The sequence below is a fragment of the Myxocyprinus asiaticus genome, chromosome 11, assembly GCF_019703515.2.
Source record: "Myxocyprinus asiaticus isolate MX2 ecotype Aquarium Trade chromosome 11, UBuf_Myxa_2, whole genome shotgun sequence".
In the NCBI taxonomy this organism is placed as follows: Eukaryota; Metazoa; Chordata; class Actinopteri; order Cypriniformes; family Catostomidae; genus Myxocyprinus; species Myxocyprinus asiaticus.
The window spans coordinates 32845665-32866128 of NC_059354.1; the positions used below are offsets into that span (position 1 = coordinate 32845665).

Sequence of the window (20464 nt, forward strand, 5' to 3'; positions counted from 1 at the left end):
AGAATTGCCAACAACTCGAGGTAGTTGATGTGCCAATGCAGTCACGGACCCGTCCAGAGGCCGGCGGCTGCGTGCCCATTGCAAACCGTGCCCCAGCCCGTTTTGGAGGCGTCTGTCGTGACCACGACATGCCTGTAGATCAGTTCTAGAGGAAGACCTGCCCATAGAAACTAGAGGTCGGTCCAAGGGCTGAAAAGATGGTGACAGACTGGTGTGATGACCACGCGATGTGTCCCGTGGTGCCATGCCCATCTCGGGACTCGAGTCTGGAGCCAGTGCTGAAGCGGCCTCATATGCATCAACCCGAGCGAGGTGGCCACCACTGTGGATGCCATATGCCCCAGGAGCCTCTGAAAAAGTTTCAGTGGAACCGCTGTTTTCTGTTTGAACGCCTTCAAACAGGCCAGCACCGACTGGGCGCGCCATCAAAGAGACTGAGTCCAACTCCAAACCGAGAAAATAGATGCTCTGAACTGGGAGGAGCTTGCTCTTTTCCCGGTTGACCCGAAGACCTAGTCGGCTGAGGTGTGAGAGCACCAGATCCCTGTGTGTGCACAACATGTCTCGAGAGTGAGCTAGGATTAGCCAGTCGTCGAGATAGTTGAGAATCCCTTAACGGGACATGGGCAGCCTCTGCGACCTTCATAAAGACGCGAGGAGACAGGGACAGGCCGAAAGGGAGGACTTTGTACTGATACGCCTGACCCTCGAATGCAAACCGCAGGAAGGGTCTGTGTCAAGGAAGGATCGAGACGTGGAAGTACGCACCCTTCAGGTCTACCACCGCGAACCAATCTTGATGCCGGATGCTCGCCAGAATGCATTTTTGCATCAGCATCTTGAACGGGAGTCTGCGTAAAGCCCGGTTCAGTACTTGCAGGTCCAAGATTGGCCGCAACCCACCGCCTTTTTCCGGTACGATGAAGTAGAGGCTGTAAAACCCTTTCTTCATCTCGGCTGGAGGGACAGGTTCTATCGCGCCCTTCCGTAGGAGGGTAGTGATCTCCGCGCGCAAGGTGGCAGCGTTTTCGCTCTTGACCAAGGTGAAGTGAATACCACTGAACCTGGGTGGGCGCCTAGCGAACTGAATGGCGTAGCCGAGTCGGACAGTCTGGATCAGCCATCGCGATGGATTGGAAAGCGCGAGCCACGCGTCCAAGTTCCGCGCAAGGGGGACCAAGGGGACAACATTGTTGGACATATCGGCAGGTGAGGCCTCACGGCGGGGCGGAGCTCGAGGTGCCACACCACGTCGTGGCCGTGCTGAGTCTAGGGACATCAAAGCACTTACCTGGCTCCTTGTGACCACCTTCAGAACAGCCTGGGATGGGGAGGAAGAGGCCTGTGCCACAGCTGGGTGCTCAGGGGCGGAAAGACCACTGCTGGAGCGCCAATCCTGCAAGATAAAACAAGTGGACGGTAGTCGTGGTGACGACTGTACACACCGGGTATGTGACCCAGGGAGGAAGGAAGCCGCTCTTTTGCTGAACTGTTGGGTACCGCAGCCACTTGGGCATGCGGCAAAATCAAACAAAAAGGCAACAAAAGATTTTCCGCCCAGCCCTCCACCGGGGGATGGAGTGGTCTTTTTATCAGCTCCAAGTGAGTGGGTTCCCTCGTCCCCGAGTCGCCCGTTTCAGGGGCGCTTTGAGGACCTCCGTGAGTTCTTAGGCGCCTGCTGCTTCCTACGGTAGGCTCCATGCCGGGGCTGGGCCGAAGGGGCGGTCACCGCAGGGGGACGCCCTTGGCGACGAGCAGAAGGGGTTCGGGATCTTGAGCCGCGCCGGGGCAGGATGTGCCGGATTGCCTCCACCTACTGCTTCACCACCGAACTGCTGGGCAAAGTCCTCGACGGTGTCGCCGAATAGGCCCGCCTGGGAAATGGGGGCAGCAAGGAACCATGTCTTGTTGGCCTCGCCCATCTCGACCAGGTTGAGCCAAAGGTGGCGCTCCTGGACCACTAGTGTGGCCATCATCCATCCGTCAACGCCTTGGCTTGGTGGACCTGCAGGAGAGCCATGGCATGTAGGGCAGAGGCGGCATGTCCAGCAGTGCTGTAGGCATTAGCCGTCAGGGACGACTTGAGCCTACAGGGCTTGGACGGGAGCTTAGGGCGTCCGCACCAGGTGGTGGCGCTCTGCGGGCATAGGTGCACCGCGAGCACCTTATCCACCGGGGGAATCGCCTTATAGCCCCTGGCCGCCCCGCCATCGAGGGTAGTGTGAGCGGGGGAACTGCGGAATTGTTGCCGGGCAGTAAAAGTTGCCTCCCATGACTTCATCAGCTCTTCATGCACTTCCGGGAAGAATGGCACTGGAGCGGGGCGGGGCTGCTTTGAGCGGCGCCGTGAGCCCAGGAACCAATCATCAAGCCGCGAGGGTTCAGGGGAGAGCGGAGAGTTCCACTTTAACCCGACGCTCGCAGCCGCCCGGGAAAGCATGTCCGTCATTTCGGCATCGGCCTGTGTCTGGGCAATCGTCCCCGAAGGGGGAAGCCCAGCTGAGGCTTCTGCGTCCGACTGGACAAGCCCGATCTCTGATGCTGCGCTCGAGAGCTCATCATCTTCGCAGGCTCCGAACAAGAAGCCAGACTCGCCGTGAGACGAGCCGGCGAACTGATCCGGAAGCCCAATTGGGGCAGACAAGCGTGCTGGGGAATGGGAGGTCCGCGGGGGGATACCCGGCGGAGACGATCCCATTGGGGTCCCCAAATCGCCCCCAGTGCTAGCCGCGCTGGCCTCATACCCTTAGGTAGAAGGACCGAGGCGGGGAGCCGCTGGGGTGGCTTGCTTTCTTACGAAAGCAAGCCACGACCGCAACATTGCCATGGTCAGTGAGAACATGAACCACCCACAAATGCTGCCTCCGTATGGGTCGCGCCCAGACACGAAAGACAGCGATCATGACCATCCGAAGTTTAGAGATAATGACCGCAACCAGGAATAACACATAATTGGAAAGGCATCTTTAAAAAGACGCGTCTTTAAAAAGATGTTCCGTGTGTGCCGCTCTTTTAGAGAAATATATACTCTTTTAGAGGAGGAAAAGCTCTTTCAGAAAATATTTGTTTTTCTGCTGAAGCGCCCAGTGGCGTTCTCTGCAGTGCACTAGTGCAGAGGAGGGAGAAGCCACTGAAATGCTCCGTCAGATCCAGCAGAGGTGAATGAACAGTCGTATTCAGCTCAATGAGCTTGACCGTTCGGCTCTGAAGAGAAAATCTGAATGAGTGGTTGCATACCAGCTCCTTTTATACCCGTATGTCCAGGGGAGTGGCATGCAAATACCACTCGCCAATTTTCATTGGCCTTTTATCAATGACCAGAGGTGTCTCGGGCTCCCAAGAGTGACCCCTAGTGTCACTACATCGACACAACGTCGAGTGAGTGACAGATAGGGAAACTTGAGTATTATTAGCAGCAATGAGTGGACTTGGCGGTCCGTAAACTGTACAAGCAATAACCTTGATACACAAGAATAACACACTATAATATTCTATCTCTGCCCAGACGTAAACCTCTTACTTGAATCGTATGAGGACACAGGTAGAATGTGTGTTTATCTATCCTTTAACTCTGACTCGGTTCCTCGAAGCTCGGGTGATGACGGGAGGCCGCTTCCTCGCTCTGTCGGTGGGCGGTACGGCTGCTGATTCTCGGTGGGCTGGCGGAGAAATCAGCAACGTCGACTTGATTGAAGATGGAAGAGAAATCTTTTTCTCTTCACTTCTGCAGACAAAATGATGAAGATGCGGATTGCTCGGCAGTCTCCAGAGTAATCTCAACTCGTCCAGCAAGATGGAGATTGTATGGCCACAGTTTCAAGTCAGATGTTACTTCCTTGTGCCATGAGGCTACACCTGAGAGCAGCAATGAGCTGCGTCTACATACGGCGAGCAAAGTTGCTGGAAGGAAAGCCTGGAAGGATCTCAGAGTTATTTCTACTCCCGATGATGTCGTGGTTGAGGGCCGTTCTATTGTGTGCCTCATCCAGTAGGAGTTGAGAGTTCAATCCTTTAGTGAGTAAGGCTTCATGGGATTTGTAGTCTGTTTTGGACTCCCTTTGTTTGATTTTGGCACGGTTTTTATCAGTAAGATTTATGACTTTGTGTGTGGGCCTCAGTTAGGTTTTATGACTGTGTTAGGCCTGCCTTTGTCTTCTATCTGAATACATGAGGCCCAACACTACTGATGCGGATTAACATTCACAGGTATGAATCCTTGCAATTATTATGATTATTTAAAAAAACAAAAACAAAAAAAAAAAATATCTTGTGTTAATGTCTCCATTGAGAGAAAAACGTTCTGCTATTTTACACAAAATAACAAAACAATGTTGGTATTGTGACAAATGTTCATTCATTCAGATTCTTTTTCAGTGAAATGTAACTTTTCATTCAGTTTTCATAGTATTTTTAAATAAAAAGTTTTTACGTGATATGAAGATGAAAGAAAATGCTGTTTTGTTTTTTTTTTTCCTGAAAGTTTTGGTTGTTTCAAAGGGGGGTGTGACCAAATACATTTGAGAACCACTGCTTTAACTCTAAAGAGGGAATCATTTCCATTGAGCTGTGGACATAGGACTCTTTTAATTGATAAACATTTAATACTACATGTGCTGTCAGTAGAATGCATATTTCTGCAGAGGAAAACAGAATAGCAAAGAAAAAAAATTACCTCTGAGCTGTCTATAGAAGCTGGCTTTAAATGTTGATGTTAATCTCAGATGGCTTAGTGCATAAATATTTTGTTTAAATCCTTCATTCTCATACAGTTTTTTTTTTTTTTTTTTTTGGTCCAATGTTTTTACTTTATTGTCCCTGTAGAAGGTTTTAACTGAAATCTCTTTAATATACTCTGTTAATTATTTACAAAAGCTGTAGTGCCCATGTTCTTCCAGCAAGTATGTCTTCATACTGTATGTTCACAGTTCTTTTCATTTGTTCCTGATAACTGATAATGACAAAAACAAATACAAAATCTTCAATTAATATATAACTTTTAATTTAAAAGCACACAATAAATATAAATTGCTGCAATTTTCCTTTACAAAATATATTAAGTATATTATTTCAATATTTGTTATTATTAATCTTATAACAACTTATGTATCTTTATTATAATACTTAAATTCTTAGAAAAATCACAGTCACTTAAACACATAATACTGTTACATTCACTATCTTGCCATAATATCTGCAAGTTTTTGCATGTTATTAAATGTGAGTCCACTGTATCACATCACAGGATAATTGTGGACTTGACAAACAAACATAATAATACCCATATGTAATGTAAGAGTTATGGTGGCCAAACAAAAGACACTGACACAAAGAGAATTGTATGGCTTTAGTTAGGTTCATTAGATCAAGCTATGTGCATTTCCCTAACCATTATATCTATATTGCAGAATATGATTCTCTTATATTACAATAAACTTCCTGAGGTCACATAACAGCTGCATCTTTCATCATTACTGTAATATATGACTTTTCATTCACAAAACAACACTCGTTGAAATCTTTCAATACAGTAGAGCTAGGGTGACCATATTCTGGTTTTCCAAAAAGAGGACACCTTTTTTTTTTTCCGCCGGGGGGTGGAATAATAGGGTTCAAAACAGTGTTACTATGAATGCAAAGCATGGGAATGTTTTGTGCAAATCTTCTGTAAATTTGCACTTTCGTTTGGGCATTGTTTCCACTCAGCTGTCATTTGCTGCTACTGTCAAGCAACTGTTTGATGCCGAACATTACAGCGCTTCGCCCGTTCGAGGAGAGATTGACAGGCAGGAATTTGGCCAATAGTTGCTGCAAGCCTCTTATAATTGACCAATTGGTGTGCGAGAAGGTGGGACTTACAAAGAGGGGTTAAAGCAATGCAAATATGCGCGCATACACAATGAAGTATTAGATCAGATGCACATCATAATGCAACTAAAGCCGAATCCCGGACATTTTCGCAAATTTAAAAATCCCGGCCGGACGTTTTTTAAGGTCTGAAAAAGAGGACATGTCCGGGAAAAAGAGGACGTATGGTCACCCTAGTAGAGCTAATGACTGAAAAACAATTAATGTCTTTCAATGGGCTGTCTACGATCTTGAATGGGTACAGGGGGGACTTCAAGCAGCAAATAAACACCTACTTGGAGCTAATACAAAGTATCATGGCTTAAGCCATCTAAGCAAATACAAAACATGTTGCTGAAAAATCTTTTTTAAGAAGGAAAATCTGGAAAAGCCAGGGGCTGCTCTGTCTGCATAAATTGTGTGTGTGAGCTGTTCTGCTTCAAATATTAATGAGGTCATCTCCACTTTCATCACTTTCCACAGTCAGTTGACGAGTCCACCACTTTTTGACTTCAGACCCTGAGGAGGCTTCGTCATTCACAGGGTTCATCTTGCACACCATGGACTTCACACTTGTGCGCCCTGCAGGAGAAACACAAGAGACTATGAGGTGATGCACAGTCACTTTGATGTACAGAATACCTGATAATCTGAATAATAAATAAGACTATGTTCTATTTCAGCCCAATCAAAGAAACCTGGCAAGAAATCTCTTAAATTGTTTTTTTATATGCCGCCATTCTCATGTGTTTGTTTTAAGATAAAATCTAAATTTTATGTTTTCTGGCACTACTGACACATCTCCCATTTTGTTGTGTCAAAAATGGGCATAACCAGAGGTGGACTTTTTTGTGGCCCTAGTCTCAGATTCAGACGGCATACTTGCAGACCACCCACTGTCCGTTCACAGACCATGTTTGATGCTTATAAACCGGAAAGCACTTGTGAAAATCTCAGGCTTCAATCAGATTTAATCTCAATTAAAGATTAAATGTGTAATTTCTGCATCACCAAACACATAAACAGTTTTCAAACAGCTTTTTCAAAAACTCCCCTATCTGCTGTTTATCAAACAAACAAACAGTCCCGCCCCCAACTCACGCCATTGGTAGGGTTGCAACCCATCCTGTAAAATACGGGGTCGTCCCATAATTTAAGATTAAATAATGCATCCCCCGTATCGAATCAATACAGGACGTGGTTTTTCCCGTATGTAAGGAGTAACCCCAACTGGGGTAAAGTTGATTTCCAAATTCGTTGGAAAAAAGTTCAATTATATTGTACGAATGTTTTTATAAAATAATTGAATACTGTATCCATATGATTAGACATGGACCTACTGGAAAAATTGCTCACCTGTAGTAAGTCATTCCACTGATAGCCTAATACAACCTTCAGATTGTGAAAATATTTTCAGTGAATATAATTTTTCCCCTATTGTTTTATTTATTTATTTATTTTTACTGTTTTTTATTTAATTATAACATCTATATAATATGCCTATATAATCTATATACAGTATTTTCAACTTTGAAGGTGGCAACCCTAGTTTCCTATCTGTCACTCACTTGATGTTGTGTCGATGTAGTGACACTAGGGGTCACTCTTGGGAGCCCGAGACACCTCTGGTCTTTGATAAAAGGACATACGGGTATAAAAGGAGCTGGTATGCAACCACTCATTCAGATTTTCTCTTCAGAGCCGAACGGTCATGCTCATTGAGCTGAATTCTAATGTTCATTCACCTCTGCTGCATTTCAGCGGCTTCTCCCTCCTCTGCACTGGTCCACTGCAGAGAACGCCCCTGGGTGCTTCGGCAGAAAACAAGAGAGTATATTTTCTGAAAGAGCTTTTTTCCTCTAAAAGAGTATATATTTCTTAAAAGAGCGGCACACACAGAACATCTTTTTAAAGACGCGTCTTTTTAAAGATGCCTTTCCGATTGTGTGTTATTCCTGGTTGCGGTCGTTATCTCTCAACTTCGGATGGTCATGATCGCTGTCTTTCGTGTCTGGGCGCGACCCACATGGAGGCAGCATTTGTGGATGGTTCATGTTCTCATTGCGAGAACATGACCATGGCAACGTTGCGGTCGTGGGGCGATTTGGGGACCCCAATGGGATCGTCTCCGCCGGGTATCCCCCCGTGGACCTCCCATTCCCCAGCACGCTCGTCTGCCCCAGTCGGGCTTCTGGATCAGTTCACCGGCTCGTCTCACGGAGAGTCTGGCTTCTTGTTCGGAGCCCGCGAAGGTGATGAGCTCTCGTGCGCAGCATCGGAGAGCAGGCTTGTCCAGTCGGATGCAGAAGCCTCAACTGAGCTTCCCCCCTCGGGACGATTGCCCAGTCACAGGCCGATGCCGAAATGACGGACATGCTTTCCCGGGCGGCCAAAGCAGCCACGCCCCGCTCCAGTGCCATTCTTACCGGAAGTGCACGAGGAGCTGACGAAATCATGGGAGGCACCTTTTACTGCCCGGCCCCAATTCCACAGTTCCCCCGCTCTCACTACCCTCGATGGCGGGGCGGCCAGTGCACCTATGCCCGCAGAGCGCCGCCACCTGGCGCGGACGCCCTAAGCTCCCGTCCAAGCCCTGTAGGCTCACGTCGTCCCTGATGGCTAAAGCCTTCAGCGCTGCTGGACAAGCCGCCTCTGCCCTGCACGCCATGGCTCTCCTGCAGGTCCACCAAGCCAAGGCGTTGAAAGAACTGCACGAAGGTAGTTCTGCCCCAGATTTCCGGCCCCAGCGTGGAGCCCACCGCAGGAAGCAGATGCCACCCGTCTCACAGTCGGCACCTAAGAACTCACGGAGGTCGTCAAAGCGCCCCTGAGCCAGGCGACCCAGGGACGGGGAACCCACTCACCTGGAGCTGGTAAGAAGACCACTCCATCCCCCGGTGGAGGGCCGGGCGGAAAATCTTTTGTTGCCTTTTTGTTTGATTTCGCCGCATGCCCAAGTGGCTGCGGTACCCAACAGTTCAGCAAAAGTGTGGCTTCCTTCCTCCCTGGGTCACATACCCGATGTGCACGGTCGTTATCACGACTACCTTCCACAGGTTTTTTCTTGCAGGATTGGCGCTCCAGCGGTGGTCTTTCCGCCCCTGAGTGCCCAGCTGTGGCACACAGCCGCCCCCGATGTGGCAGTCTCCACAAGTTACGAGGACAGGCCTCTTCCTCCCCCGTCCCCGGCTGTTCCGGGGGTGGTCACAGGGAGCCAGGTAAGTGCTTCGATGTCCCTAGACTCAGCATGGCCACGACATGGTGTGGCACTTCGAGCTCCGCCCCGCCGTGAAGCCCCACCTGCCGGTACGTTCGACGACGTTGTCCCCTTGGTTCCCCTTCCGCGGAACTTGGACGCGTGGCTTGCGCTTTCCAATCTGTCTCGATGGCTGATCCGGACTGTCCGACTCGGCTACGCGATTCAGTTCGCCAGGTGCCCGCCCAAGTTCAGCAGTATTCACTTCACCTTGGTCAAGAACGAAAACAATGCTACCTTGTGCGTGGAGATCGCTACCCTCATATGGAATAGAACCTGTCCCTCCAACCGAGATGAAGAAGGGGTTTTACAGCCCCTACTTCAACGTACCGATAAAAGGCGGTGGTTGCGGCCAATCTTGGACCTGCGAGTACTGAACTGGGCCTTACACAGACTCCCGTTCAAGACACTGACGCAAAAACGCATTCTGGCAAGAGTCCGGCATCAAGATTGGTTCAGGTGGTAGACCTGAAGGATGCGTACTTCCACGTCTCGATCCTTCCTCGACACAGACCCTTCCTGCGGTTTGCATTTGAGGGTCAGGCGTATCAGTACAAAGTCCTCCCTTTCGGCCTGTCCTTGTCTCCTCGCGTCTTCACGAAGGTTGCAGAGGCTGCCCTTGCCCCGTTAAGGGAGGTGGGCATTTGCATTCTCAACTACCTTGATGACTGGCTAATCCTAGCTCACTCTCGAGACATGTTGTGCGCACACAGGGACCTGGTGCTCTCACACCTCAGCCGACTAGGGCTTCGGGTCAACTGGGAAAAGAGCAAGCTCCTCCCGGTTCACAGCATCTCTTTTCTCGGTTTGGAGTTGGACTCAGTCTCTTTGACGCGTGCCTTACGAATGAGCGCACCCAGTCGGTGCTGGCCTGTTTGAAGGCATTCAAACAGAAAACAGCGGTTCCACTGAAACTTTTTCAGAGGCTCCTGGGGCATATGGCATCCTCGGCGGTGGCCACCCCGCTCGGGTTGATGCATATGAGGCCGCTTCAGCACTGGCTCCAGACTCGAGTCCCGAGATGGGCATGGCGCCACGGGACACATCGCGTGGTCATCACGCCGGCCTGTCACCGTCTTTTCAGCCCTTAGACTGACCTCTCGTTTCTACAGGCAGGTGTTCCTCTAGAACTGGTCTCCAGGCGCGTCGTGGTCATGATAGATGCCTCCAAAACGGGCTGGGGCGCTGTTTGCAATGGGCACGCAGCTGCTGGCCTCTGGATGGGTCCGCAACTGCATTGGCACATCAACTGCCTCGAGTTGTTGGCAATTCTGCTCGCCCTGCGGAGGTTTCGGCCGTTGATCCAGGGCAAGCATGTGTTAGTTCAGACAGACAACACGGCAACGGTAGCATATGTCAACCGCCAAGGTGGTCTGCGCTCTCGTTGTATGTCACAACTTGCCCGCCGTCTCCTCCTCTGGAGTCAGCAAAAATGAAGCGCTGTCTCCAAGCAGAGGATCGCCCACTGGCTCATTGATGCCATAACTATGGCATATCACACCCAGGACATGCTGCCCCCGGTAGGGCTACGGGCCCATTCTACCAGGGGCGTAGCAGCTTCCTGGGCCCTGGCCAGGGGTGCCTCTCTAACAGACATTTGCAGAGCAGCGGGCTGGGCAACACCCAACACCTTTGCAAGGTTCTATAACCTCCGGGTGGAACTGGTTTCGTCCCAGGTAGTGGCACGCAACACAAGTGGAAAAGCCTGGGATAGCCAGCCGGGTTGTATCGCTTGCAGGTAGCGCCTTCCACCTCCTTTTGAGATGAAGACGTGCGTCATTAATTCCCAGTAGTGTTCACAAGTTTTGTTCCCTGGTTGACTTCCTCCGAGCCCTGTGGCAGTCAAGTTTACGGAGAGACTCGCTGCCGGCCCAGTACACGTGCTAACTAAGAGTCCTGTTCTGGGGTAGGTGCTCCGCATGTGCCGGTTCCCTGTAAGGCTAACCCCATGCAATATATATCTTCCGCTAATTCGTTTCCCTGTTGGCAAACTGCATGTTCCTTGGGCAGAGCCCCTCTGCCCCAGTCCCATGTTTGTAGTAACTCCTCCCCCATTGGGTAGGATCTACCTTGAAGACTCTCCACATGGTTGGAAAGACCATGTGATGTATTCTTCCACTTAAATATCCCCCTCTCTCTTTGGGCGAGGTGTGGTCTCTGCGATGTCTTCCCCTTGGGAGGGACACCCCCCGACTAGACCTGGTGGCCCTGTCAGATAATCCCCCTTCTTTTTTAGGGAGTTGAAAAAAGAGAAGGGGAAAAGTGGCCATGACTGGGTTAAGCCTGTCTCTATCTCTTGGGTAGTCGACTTGTCCCCAAAGGGCCGTTCGACACTCATAACTATGTTGGGGGAGGTTACGTGTCGACCTAGTGTGCTGGCTATGAGGCACACAGTAGTCTGCCCACCACACACCGACAGTTCACGTAACACAGTTCTGCCAATTGTGGCGTTTCATATAGGGACCCCTAGTGTCACTACATCGACACAACATTGAGTGAGTGACAGATAGGGAATGTCATGGTTACTTGTGTAACCTCCATTCCCTGATGGAGGGAACGAGACGTTGTGTCCCTCCTGCCACAACGCTGAACTACCCGCTGAAATGGCCGGACCTTATATCGGCTCCTCAGCATAAAACCTGAATGAGTGGTTGCATACCAGCTCCTTTTATACCCGTATGTCCGTGAGAGTGGCATGCAAATACCACTCGCCAATTTTTATTGGCCTTTTATCAAAGACCAGAGGTGTCTCGGGCTCCCAAGAGTGACCCCTAGTGTCACTACATTGACACAACATCTCGTTCCCTCCATCAGGGAATGGAGGTTACACAAGTAACCATGACGCTTTACTGTGTTGGGCTGGACAGGGCCGCTCAAAACAAATAAAGCAATTTCTATAGTACCAAAGAGACACAGTGTTAACAGTTTTTGAGGAAATTAACCTTCGAATGGATTACTTATAGCTTCTCTGCATATTATGCAGAAAGAGTGAGGGAAAGTAAGTATTTTAACATTGAAAAAGTCACACATTTCAGCATAAATGTGTAACATCCATGTAATAGTCATTCCAGTGTATTATAATTAGCATGCTAAAATAGCTTAGCACTGCTTATGTTGGTATATTGCTCATTCCTCAGTATTCCTTGTAAGTTGGTTTGGATGAAAGCATGAATAAATGTAAATGGAACAAGCATGTACACTAGTACACTTGTATAATAAAACTGGGTGCTGACCTGCAGGTAGTCGCCACTGTCCCAGCTTTCTCTGGGGTCGGTCAGCAGAGTCCTGTCTATAGCCACTGCGGTCTGACAGGGTGGGGCTCAGTAGGGTTTGCAGGCCACTGTTCTGCTGGGTCAGGACCAGGAAAATCACTGCATTAGCATTACAGATGAAAGACACAGAGTTTAAAGAAGAGAGAAAAGTAATTTACCTCTGGCTGGGTGGGATTGTCCTGGTTATGAGCGTTGGTGTCCTCACTGGGTACAGTGGTCTCAATGCTGGGAGGGTTGAGCAGACGTCGCAGATCCTGCTGTTGGCTCTCTCTCAGACTGAGAATGATGCTACATGACTGCTGCTGCTTCTGAAGAAGGAAGGTGGTATCAATTCAACCAGCATGTCATTCAATGTACTGCACTTTAATTGGTCTCAAATCAGCACCTATTGTCCCAGTGCCAATGCAGAAAGCTCATATGAAACTAATTCCTTTGCAACTCCTTTGTAGAATACAATCATTGAGTATTTAAACATGAACACTGCCTAAATCACTAATCTGTTTTCATTTTAGAGGGGTAAATGACGTAATTGTCACTGAATGTGAGCGTGATAATATGTTTGTGTGAACTCACGGCTCGTATGCGTTTCAGGCACTTCTTTAACCACATGCGGATGGTTTGTTTGGCCACCTCCTCCTCTATAGTGTACTCAAGCTGCTCTCGTGCTAATAGCTCCTCCAGCTGAAGACTCTTCCGGATATCAACCGAACGGTACGACAGCATGCTGAAATGCATACACATGAATGACTTGTAGGCAAATATTCTTCACATTCCATAATACATCTACAGGACATCTACATGTCCCATTTGCACATCTACTAATAATTAAAGTATATCCAACTTATTTCAAAAGATCAAGGAAAATTCAATTCAACCCCTTTCATTTTTGTGAAAAATAAAGTTCTATAATCAAAGTTGTCATTTACGGGTGGATCGGGTGGGACATGTCCTCACCACTTTTAAAAAAAGCTTTTGTCTGGTACGTGTCTAATGCAGAAGAGACATCCCCTGTTCTTGAGTAGGAGATCCCATTTTGTCTTGTGTATTATAGGCCTAATAAGTGGCAATCCGGTGCTATCATGAGTTATTTTGACTGTTATGATGAGTGTTTATTGATGCTGTTATCAGTGATGTTGAGGAACAGCAGCAATGTTCTCTCATGCACACAGACACAATCTACTCGCTTCAGTTGCTCTCACTCACAAAACAATATGTAAAGAATGTACCAACTGTCCCCACCACTTTTTAAAACAAAGTGATGCCCAAGGCTATTATACATTTTGGAATCTTTCCCAACCTCAGTACATCATGGAAAGTGACATCTCCTCCATTGTGCAGACGCTCCATCTCATAACACATGTGTTTGAAAAGAAGCTTATCTTTATCCAGGTCAACCTCCAGACGACCCCTCAGCAGACGCAGCAGGAACTTCACTCGAGAGGTCGGGATCACTCCCTGTATCAGAATCAACCAATTGTGTAATCACTTCTGATGTGCTCAAAAGCTTACCTTAACAGCAAATACTAAAAAAGCCAAACACTTAAATAATTCTAAGAGAATTCTAGATAATTATTCTGCTCCAAAATCTAGTGTGCTGCTAACCTAGACTACATTTTAAAGCATCGTAGATGCTCTTGATGTGAAGGCTATTCCAAAAGGTAAGTAACAAAATTATGCTGCCCTCCAAGATTCCTCATTTTTATTAAATTCAAAGGCAGCATCACATCCTTTGCAAAGTAGGCAATCCCAAAATGCATTGCGACGTAACACAATGTATCCAAGATGGCAGACAAGTTGAGAAAATAGTTAAATCTCATTAAAAATAGACTATTTTGCCCAACATTTGTGCATGGTATATATTTGTTCTGTTTTTTAGTGGATCGTGGCATTAGCTTAGCAACATGCTAACATCAATCTGTATTGTAATTAATTGTGCTTCGAGTCTCTATAACATTAAAGCATTCCAATTTAGGGCTCTATTTTTGTGAACGCACAAAGTGCAGCGCCACGTGCAACAACCACGTGCTACTTCTTATCCAATTTTCATGTTAGTGCTAATTCTAAGTGCAATTTCTGTGCCATCACAAAGAGCAAGTGGCCATGGGTGGGAGTGTTTGCGCTATCTGTGGGTGTATGCGTGCAAACTGTGGGGTGCATTGTATGTTAATGAAGTGGCGCAAAACGCAATTTGCTATTTTCCTCAGAAAGAGGTAATTGGCTAAGATGTTTCAAAATGCAGGTCTGTTTTCAGTGCAAAGTCTAAATTCAGTTCTTACATTTGCAGTTTGGAGATTCCACCAGCAGGTTGGTAATAAAGCTCATGTCCAAACTCTGAAAATATTGTGGAACATCATATTATGTCCCTGACAATCGCTGTTTTATGAAACAAACATTCATTAGATTTGTATTAAACTATCTACAGATCACGGTTTATTTTTATTATTATGTTAATATTTAAAATTGTATTAATGATATAATTGATATTATAATTATGAATAATTATGACATTATAATTTGTATTGGTATATGTCCACCTGTTGTCATAGAGTGACTTTTAAGTCTCTGCAAAAGGGGCCGGTGAAAGAAGTTGGCAAGGTTAAAATGGATTTGGACTGAGTTTCTTGACCACTTCGTTATTTTGATTATATTTTAGTTTCATTTGAAATATAATATGAATTTAGAAATATTTTTTTTTGTTTTCATTTTTTCATGTTTCAATAAATTTAATTTTCCATAATCAAAATCAACAGGTAGAAGTGAAGTGCGTGCCGATACAATCACTGTGTATACTATCCACGATTTGGGTGTTAGTAGATGAAAATTATTTATAATATTTACATTCTCTACAATTTAACAGAGCATACATCCAAATTCTTAAGAGAACCACATTTTTCATGCGTATATAAGGAGCATGTCACTTTCATAAAAATATTCCAGACATTCAACAAGACGCAGATAATACACAAAGGAACGCGCAAATCAATTCATTGCACACTGTCCATTTACACTACCAACTTAGGAATGTGCTGTCTTTGTTTATGTCGCTTGTGCTTGACAGGGAATGGACTATATAATAAGATGCAGATGGTGCAATAACCTGAAGAAATCCAGAATTAAATTGCTCTTGATCCAGCCTATTAGCACTTTGCGTGCACGATTTCTCCAAACCCAATTGCGCCTCGACTTAGCGCATGCTTGCACAAAAATACCAAAACTTCATGGCCATGCCCATTGACTTTGCACGTATGGCTTGTTGCTTAGCACTAGTGCCCTTAAAATAGGACCCCTCAGTTGCTTGTGAGGTTCCATGAGAATAAGGATGCTGCCTTAGAAGCTAGCAGCATATATAGGCAGTATGCAGCATGGCAACTCACTAGGTTGGAACAGAGTTCATGTCTTTAATTAAGGACATTGTCCTTCTTGTGCTCAGTTGTCCTTCTTGTGCTCAGCTGTTACAGTGTCATGGCTTCAAGTGTTTCTACTGATCCCAGCACTGCTGGTTGATTCATTAAGGTTAGAAAATGACCAGTGCACCTCATACATATACATGAGCAGACATTACTGATCCTACGGGAGAAAGGGGGTCAAATCTGAAAGCACTTCTCTCTGGTGCTCTCAATAAGGCGGTCTCTGCCAAATGAAGATGACAGCTCAATATCTCTCGCAATCTGTGACAGGCAGTAATAACCCCCATTGTTCATTTAGAGTTGCAGAGCTGATGCAGAGCACACGGATATTAACTCAAAATCATCCCTGCTGTCAGCCGCTGATCACCGGCACACCCTCCTCCTGCTCACCTCCCGCTTGTCATCCACCATGTTCCAAATGATCTGGAAATGACGCAGGTCATTGTAGCTTAACAACTGGTCCTCCTCGGTGGAGTAGAATAAAGAGAAGTTCTCCACAATGATAGCTAAGGGGGAGGTAAAGTGATAAGTTGGGTTAGGTTTCAGCTACTGCAGGCTCTCAGCACTCAGGTAGGTGTGTTTAAGGCCAGAAACATACTATGCATAAGTATGCAAATGCTGATGTCAACGTATTGCAAGCACATGGTTTCGTTGTATATAAGTAAGTAACTATGTACTCAAAGAGGTGATAGGGTAACAGTGAAATGGCTGTGTCATTAAACTGGATGTGTTAATAATTAGGCACCTAGCTACAAACATCTCGATAGTTTAATTAATTTTAACTAACTGCAAGATTCTCTAATGGTCATCAGCAAAATGATGCTCCACAATTACAGTAGTTGACCTGAAAGAGAAAATAGAACATAGAAGAAGACTTTGACACTAATGCCAAATATAGCGCCTCTTGTGGCAATGCTGAAGGCCAGGATATACTTAGATTTTCGGCATGCTGTTCCATCTTGTGCAAGGTCGAGCCCTTGAAAGTATACCCTTTTGATCACGAGCCCATAAGAACACGCTTGAGGCATGCGCACGCTTTGTGATACTCTTTTTGCACATTCAACAGCAGGTGCATGTGCAGACAACACACAAAACTAGGCTAGATACGGAAAATCCGGGCATACTGATGCTGTATGAAGAAATATCACATGCTCTGAGAGTGAGACATACTGGCACACAGAAAACCGAAGTATACTTTGGCCTTGAGAATCCAACGCTTACTTGCACTGTGTTATGAATTGCGTTATCACACATTTTGTAACTCAACAACATATGAAATCAAACTTTTATAGTTTTTTGTTTTTACATACTTGTGTAGAGTATGTTGCAGGCCTAACCCTGCTGAAAAGACAAGCTAAGACAAGCATGAATTTATGCTAGTTATGTTTGCAGCTAGTGAATCAGAATAGCCATGCATTGTTTTTCTGGTAAAAATGGTTGACTGTGGAAGTCTTGCTATTTAAGCTAGGACAAATGCACTCCAGCATTTCATGCTGTGGACCAATCTTTAAAACACAACATATGCTGGTCTTAAGAGCAAAGAAAGAAAGTGTGCACATCTGTACAGTTCATAAACCTTGGGGGATACAGACAGGAGATAAGTTGGCTACCACCCATATTTATTCCAAACCTCATTCATATTCAGTAGTGGCCAGAGTCTTTCAGAGGGAGGGGTGAGCTCAATTACTGTTCTGGCAAAAAAAAGGTGCAAAGATGTGAGGAGGAAGTATGAGCAGTAATATTGAATCTTACTAGCTGAATCTTACAATAATCTTACTTATTGTGCTAGTATGGCTAACGTCTAAAGCAGGAGGAAATTAAATGGCCCCCTGATAGAAGGAAAAGGATATTGTGTCTGCGGTCCAGGGGAAGTGACACTTACCCACAAGAAGGTTGAGCATGATGTAAGCGATGATGACGTAGAAGGAACAAAAGTAGATGAGGGCACCAGCGTAGTTGCCACAGTCTGTCTCCCAGTAGCGATGTTTGTCTGGGGTGCAGAACGGTGGCTGTACCTGAGGATCAAGCCCAATAAACAAATATAATCAACAAATGGGGCTCAGATACAATTTGTGGTGCATTACAGCTGATGTATTTTATTCACAATTAATTGCAATCACAAAAAAAAAAGCATGTCCAATGAATGCAGATTCTGTACTGTTATTAGGGATGTGCAGAATTACATATTTTCCAAATCAACTAGTCTGGGCAACCTGAACGACAAGCCGACTAATTGTTCTTAAGGAAGCCCTGAAAAATGGGCTAGCTTCAGGCTCATCGATCAGACACATATTTTAGATGGCATTTACAAACATGTTCCTGGGTTTTAAAAAACAGCTAGATGGGGTGCAACAGAATGGATCAAAACACAAGGGTCTCGAGACACATTTTATAAAAGTTGGACTGTTTAATACTTGACACAATGTCTTAAAAAAATGCAAAGCTTTTGGCGGAACACTCAGAAACGAGACGTAACACACCGGCCAAAGACGTACAGTACATCTGAAAGTGTATGGTGGCAGAGCTTTAAAGGGAATGAATTTAAAGACATAAATTTGCCATTAGGGTTTTACAGTTTTATATTAAAACTAAAAAAAGAAATAAGAAAAAAATCTAGATAAAGTAGTCAACCTCACTAATCATCTAGACATCCGACCAATACCTAACAATGAGTACATTTAATTGAACTGTTTACCGTGTCTCTACATGATTACTGAGACGTTTACAGTGAGCATGCTGACTTGTGGTTAAAACAAGAGTGTCAATATCTTACCATGCAGTCATGCATGATCTTGTTCCAGTCTTCACCTGTGACTATTCGAAAAAGTACAGTGATGGCTTTCCCCGCAGTAGAGAAGTTTGCATGCCTGTTGGTGAGAGAGAAAAAGGTAACAGCTCATGCAGTCACTTCTGTACCTGAAAATTGATTCTCCCAAATGCAAGTAAGGCATTCTAGCAAAACTTTCAGACAGCACCAATTATAGTGCTATGGGAAGCCGTAAGAGTGTTACAAATCTCGCCTTTGGTACGCAGACACAGTCCAATCATCGCCTCCATGTGTCACGAGGCGGCTCACCTGTTAATGTTCTCGCCATATTTGACAGTTCCGAAAAGGACCACGCCAGCGAAAGCGTAGCACAGCAACAGCAAGAACATGCCCACGATGATAAAGAAACTCTTGTACATACTGACAACCACAGTTAGCAAAAGCATCTTTAGTGTCACCTGTAGAAGCAAGGCAGTTTAGAAGATAGAGATTTTATATATGAAATTCTTCTATGAGGAAGAATAATTTTCATCGTATTATTATGCTTCTCTTCTACTTCTGTAATATTTATTTATTTATTTTGGCACTCATACAACTCAATTTGTATATACAACAAAAAAACATTATCTTACATTTAGCCAAAAAAGGGAAAGGCTGAAGCTAATGCTTAGTATACCTTCCCTTCTCACCTTTAAAACTTTTACAATCTTTTGATCTTATTTAATAATAAACAATTGACTTAATTTCAATTTGCAATAATCAGCACATTAATATTGATTAACATGATAGTTTATGCATACTCACATGCTTCCCACATATGGTGAAAAACCTGAATACTATCACACAAGTGCCCATCATGTAAGTGTAAGCATTCTAAAGAAAGAAAGAGAGAGTGCAAAACAACATTTAAATGAAATATCACAATAAAAGGTGACATGCAATGCTCTTCTCACAAATCTCAACTGATTCTCAAATGGTTTTGCTTCAGCACCCAGATTTTACATTGGACATCAAGTGGCAGCACAGTACCAAAATTGAAAAAGAAATGTTCTTAAAATCAAACATTGAAATATGTGAATATAATTATGAACTGCACAGGCCCAACAGTAAGGAAAATTATTCAAATGACACTGTGAATGGGAAAATCGACAATTTTGGTTTCTAATTTAGTGGTATCATGCTCCCAGTAGCCAATAATTTATTGCACAATTTAGTATTTTTATTTGCCAAGCATTGTTTTTTTTTTTTTTTTTTTTTTTTTTTTTTTTACTGTTTGAGAATGAAGGCATGCCATGCAACCTGTCGATTGACAACTGCTTAATATGGCTAGCCTCTACAAACTGACAAATGAATTTGAGGCAATATACTGTAAAGTTTAATTGGACGCACAGCCTTTAACGTCAACAGCAAAATATATGGGAAGCATTTTCTTCTCACTTTTAAACATTGATAAACCTTTTTATTTTGCTATGCAATCATTCGTGACCCACCCAACCACTGATTTAGATTTTAGCATGTACCAATAGAGCAAAGTGGAGAATGATCCATATGACTCCCAGGGATGTGACGAGTAGGTCATATCTGTTTCTCCTGCTCTGCCAGTATCCTGCTGGTGACATAGCTATCAGCTTCATAGTCACCTGCGGAACAGGATATGTAATTATGTCAAGACTGTATAATCTTTTCAAAAGACTTCAGGAACAGCTGCAGGGCCTCTAGTATATTTCAAAAATAGTTTTTGTGATTTTACTAAATCTTGCCTGGGGTTATTCTTGAAAGCACAGTAAATAGAATTTTACATTTTTACCTCTAGGACAAAAATGAAAGTGAAGACCACAGACATGGTGGCTAAGGGAACAGTAACTGGGTCATCTACATCCCACTGTAACATATAAATATAAACAAGAATGTAATTTGT

The 20464-nt window shown here is 45.2% G+C and overlaps 1 protein-coding gene across 6 annotated transcripts in view; it reads right to left on the reverse strand.

The window, feature by feature from the left end:
* Positions 1-5006: 5006 nt before the first annotated feature.
* Positions 5007-20464, reverse strand: part of nalcn (sodium leak channel, non-selective) — a 213835-nt gene continuing 198377 nt past the window's right edge. For 4 of the 6 annotated variants that reach the window (XM_051709746.1, XM_051709743.1, XM_051709747.1 and 1 more), the window contains 12 exons: positions 20354-20428; positions 20067-20186; positions 19351-19419; positions 18856-19004; positions 18553-18646; positions 17662-17794; positions 16170-16285; positions 13670-13827; positions 12946-13096; positions 12531-12680; positions 12334-12448; positions 5007-6426 (listed from right to left, as the gene is read on the reverse strand). In XM_051709746.1, coding sequence (XP_051565706.1) covers positions 6284-6426; positions 12334-12448; positions 12531-12680; positions 12946-13096; positions 13670-13827; positions 16170-16285; positions 17662-17794; positions 18553-18646; positions 18856-19004; positions 19351-19419; positions 20067-20186; positions 20354-20428 — 1473 coding nt within the window. In that variant the 3' untranslated portion in view covers positions 5007-6283. Of the gene's footprint in view, positions 6427-12333; positions 12449-12530; positions 12681-12945; positions 13097-13669; positions 13828-16169; positions 16286-17426; positions 17471-17661; positions 17795-18552; positions 18647-18855; positions 19005-19350; positions 19420-20066; positions 20187-20353; positions 20429-20464 lie in introns of those variants that run through there. The other 2 variants (XM_051709745.1, XM_051709748.1) reach the window with 2 other exon arrangements.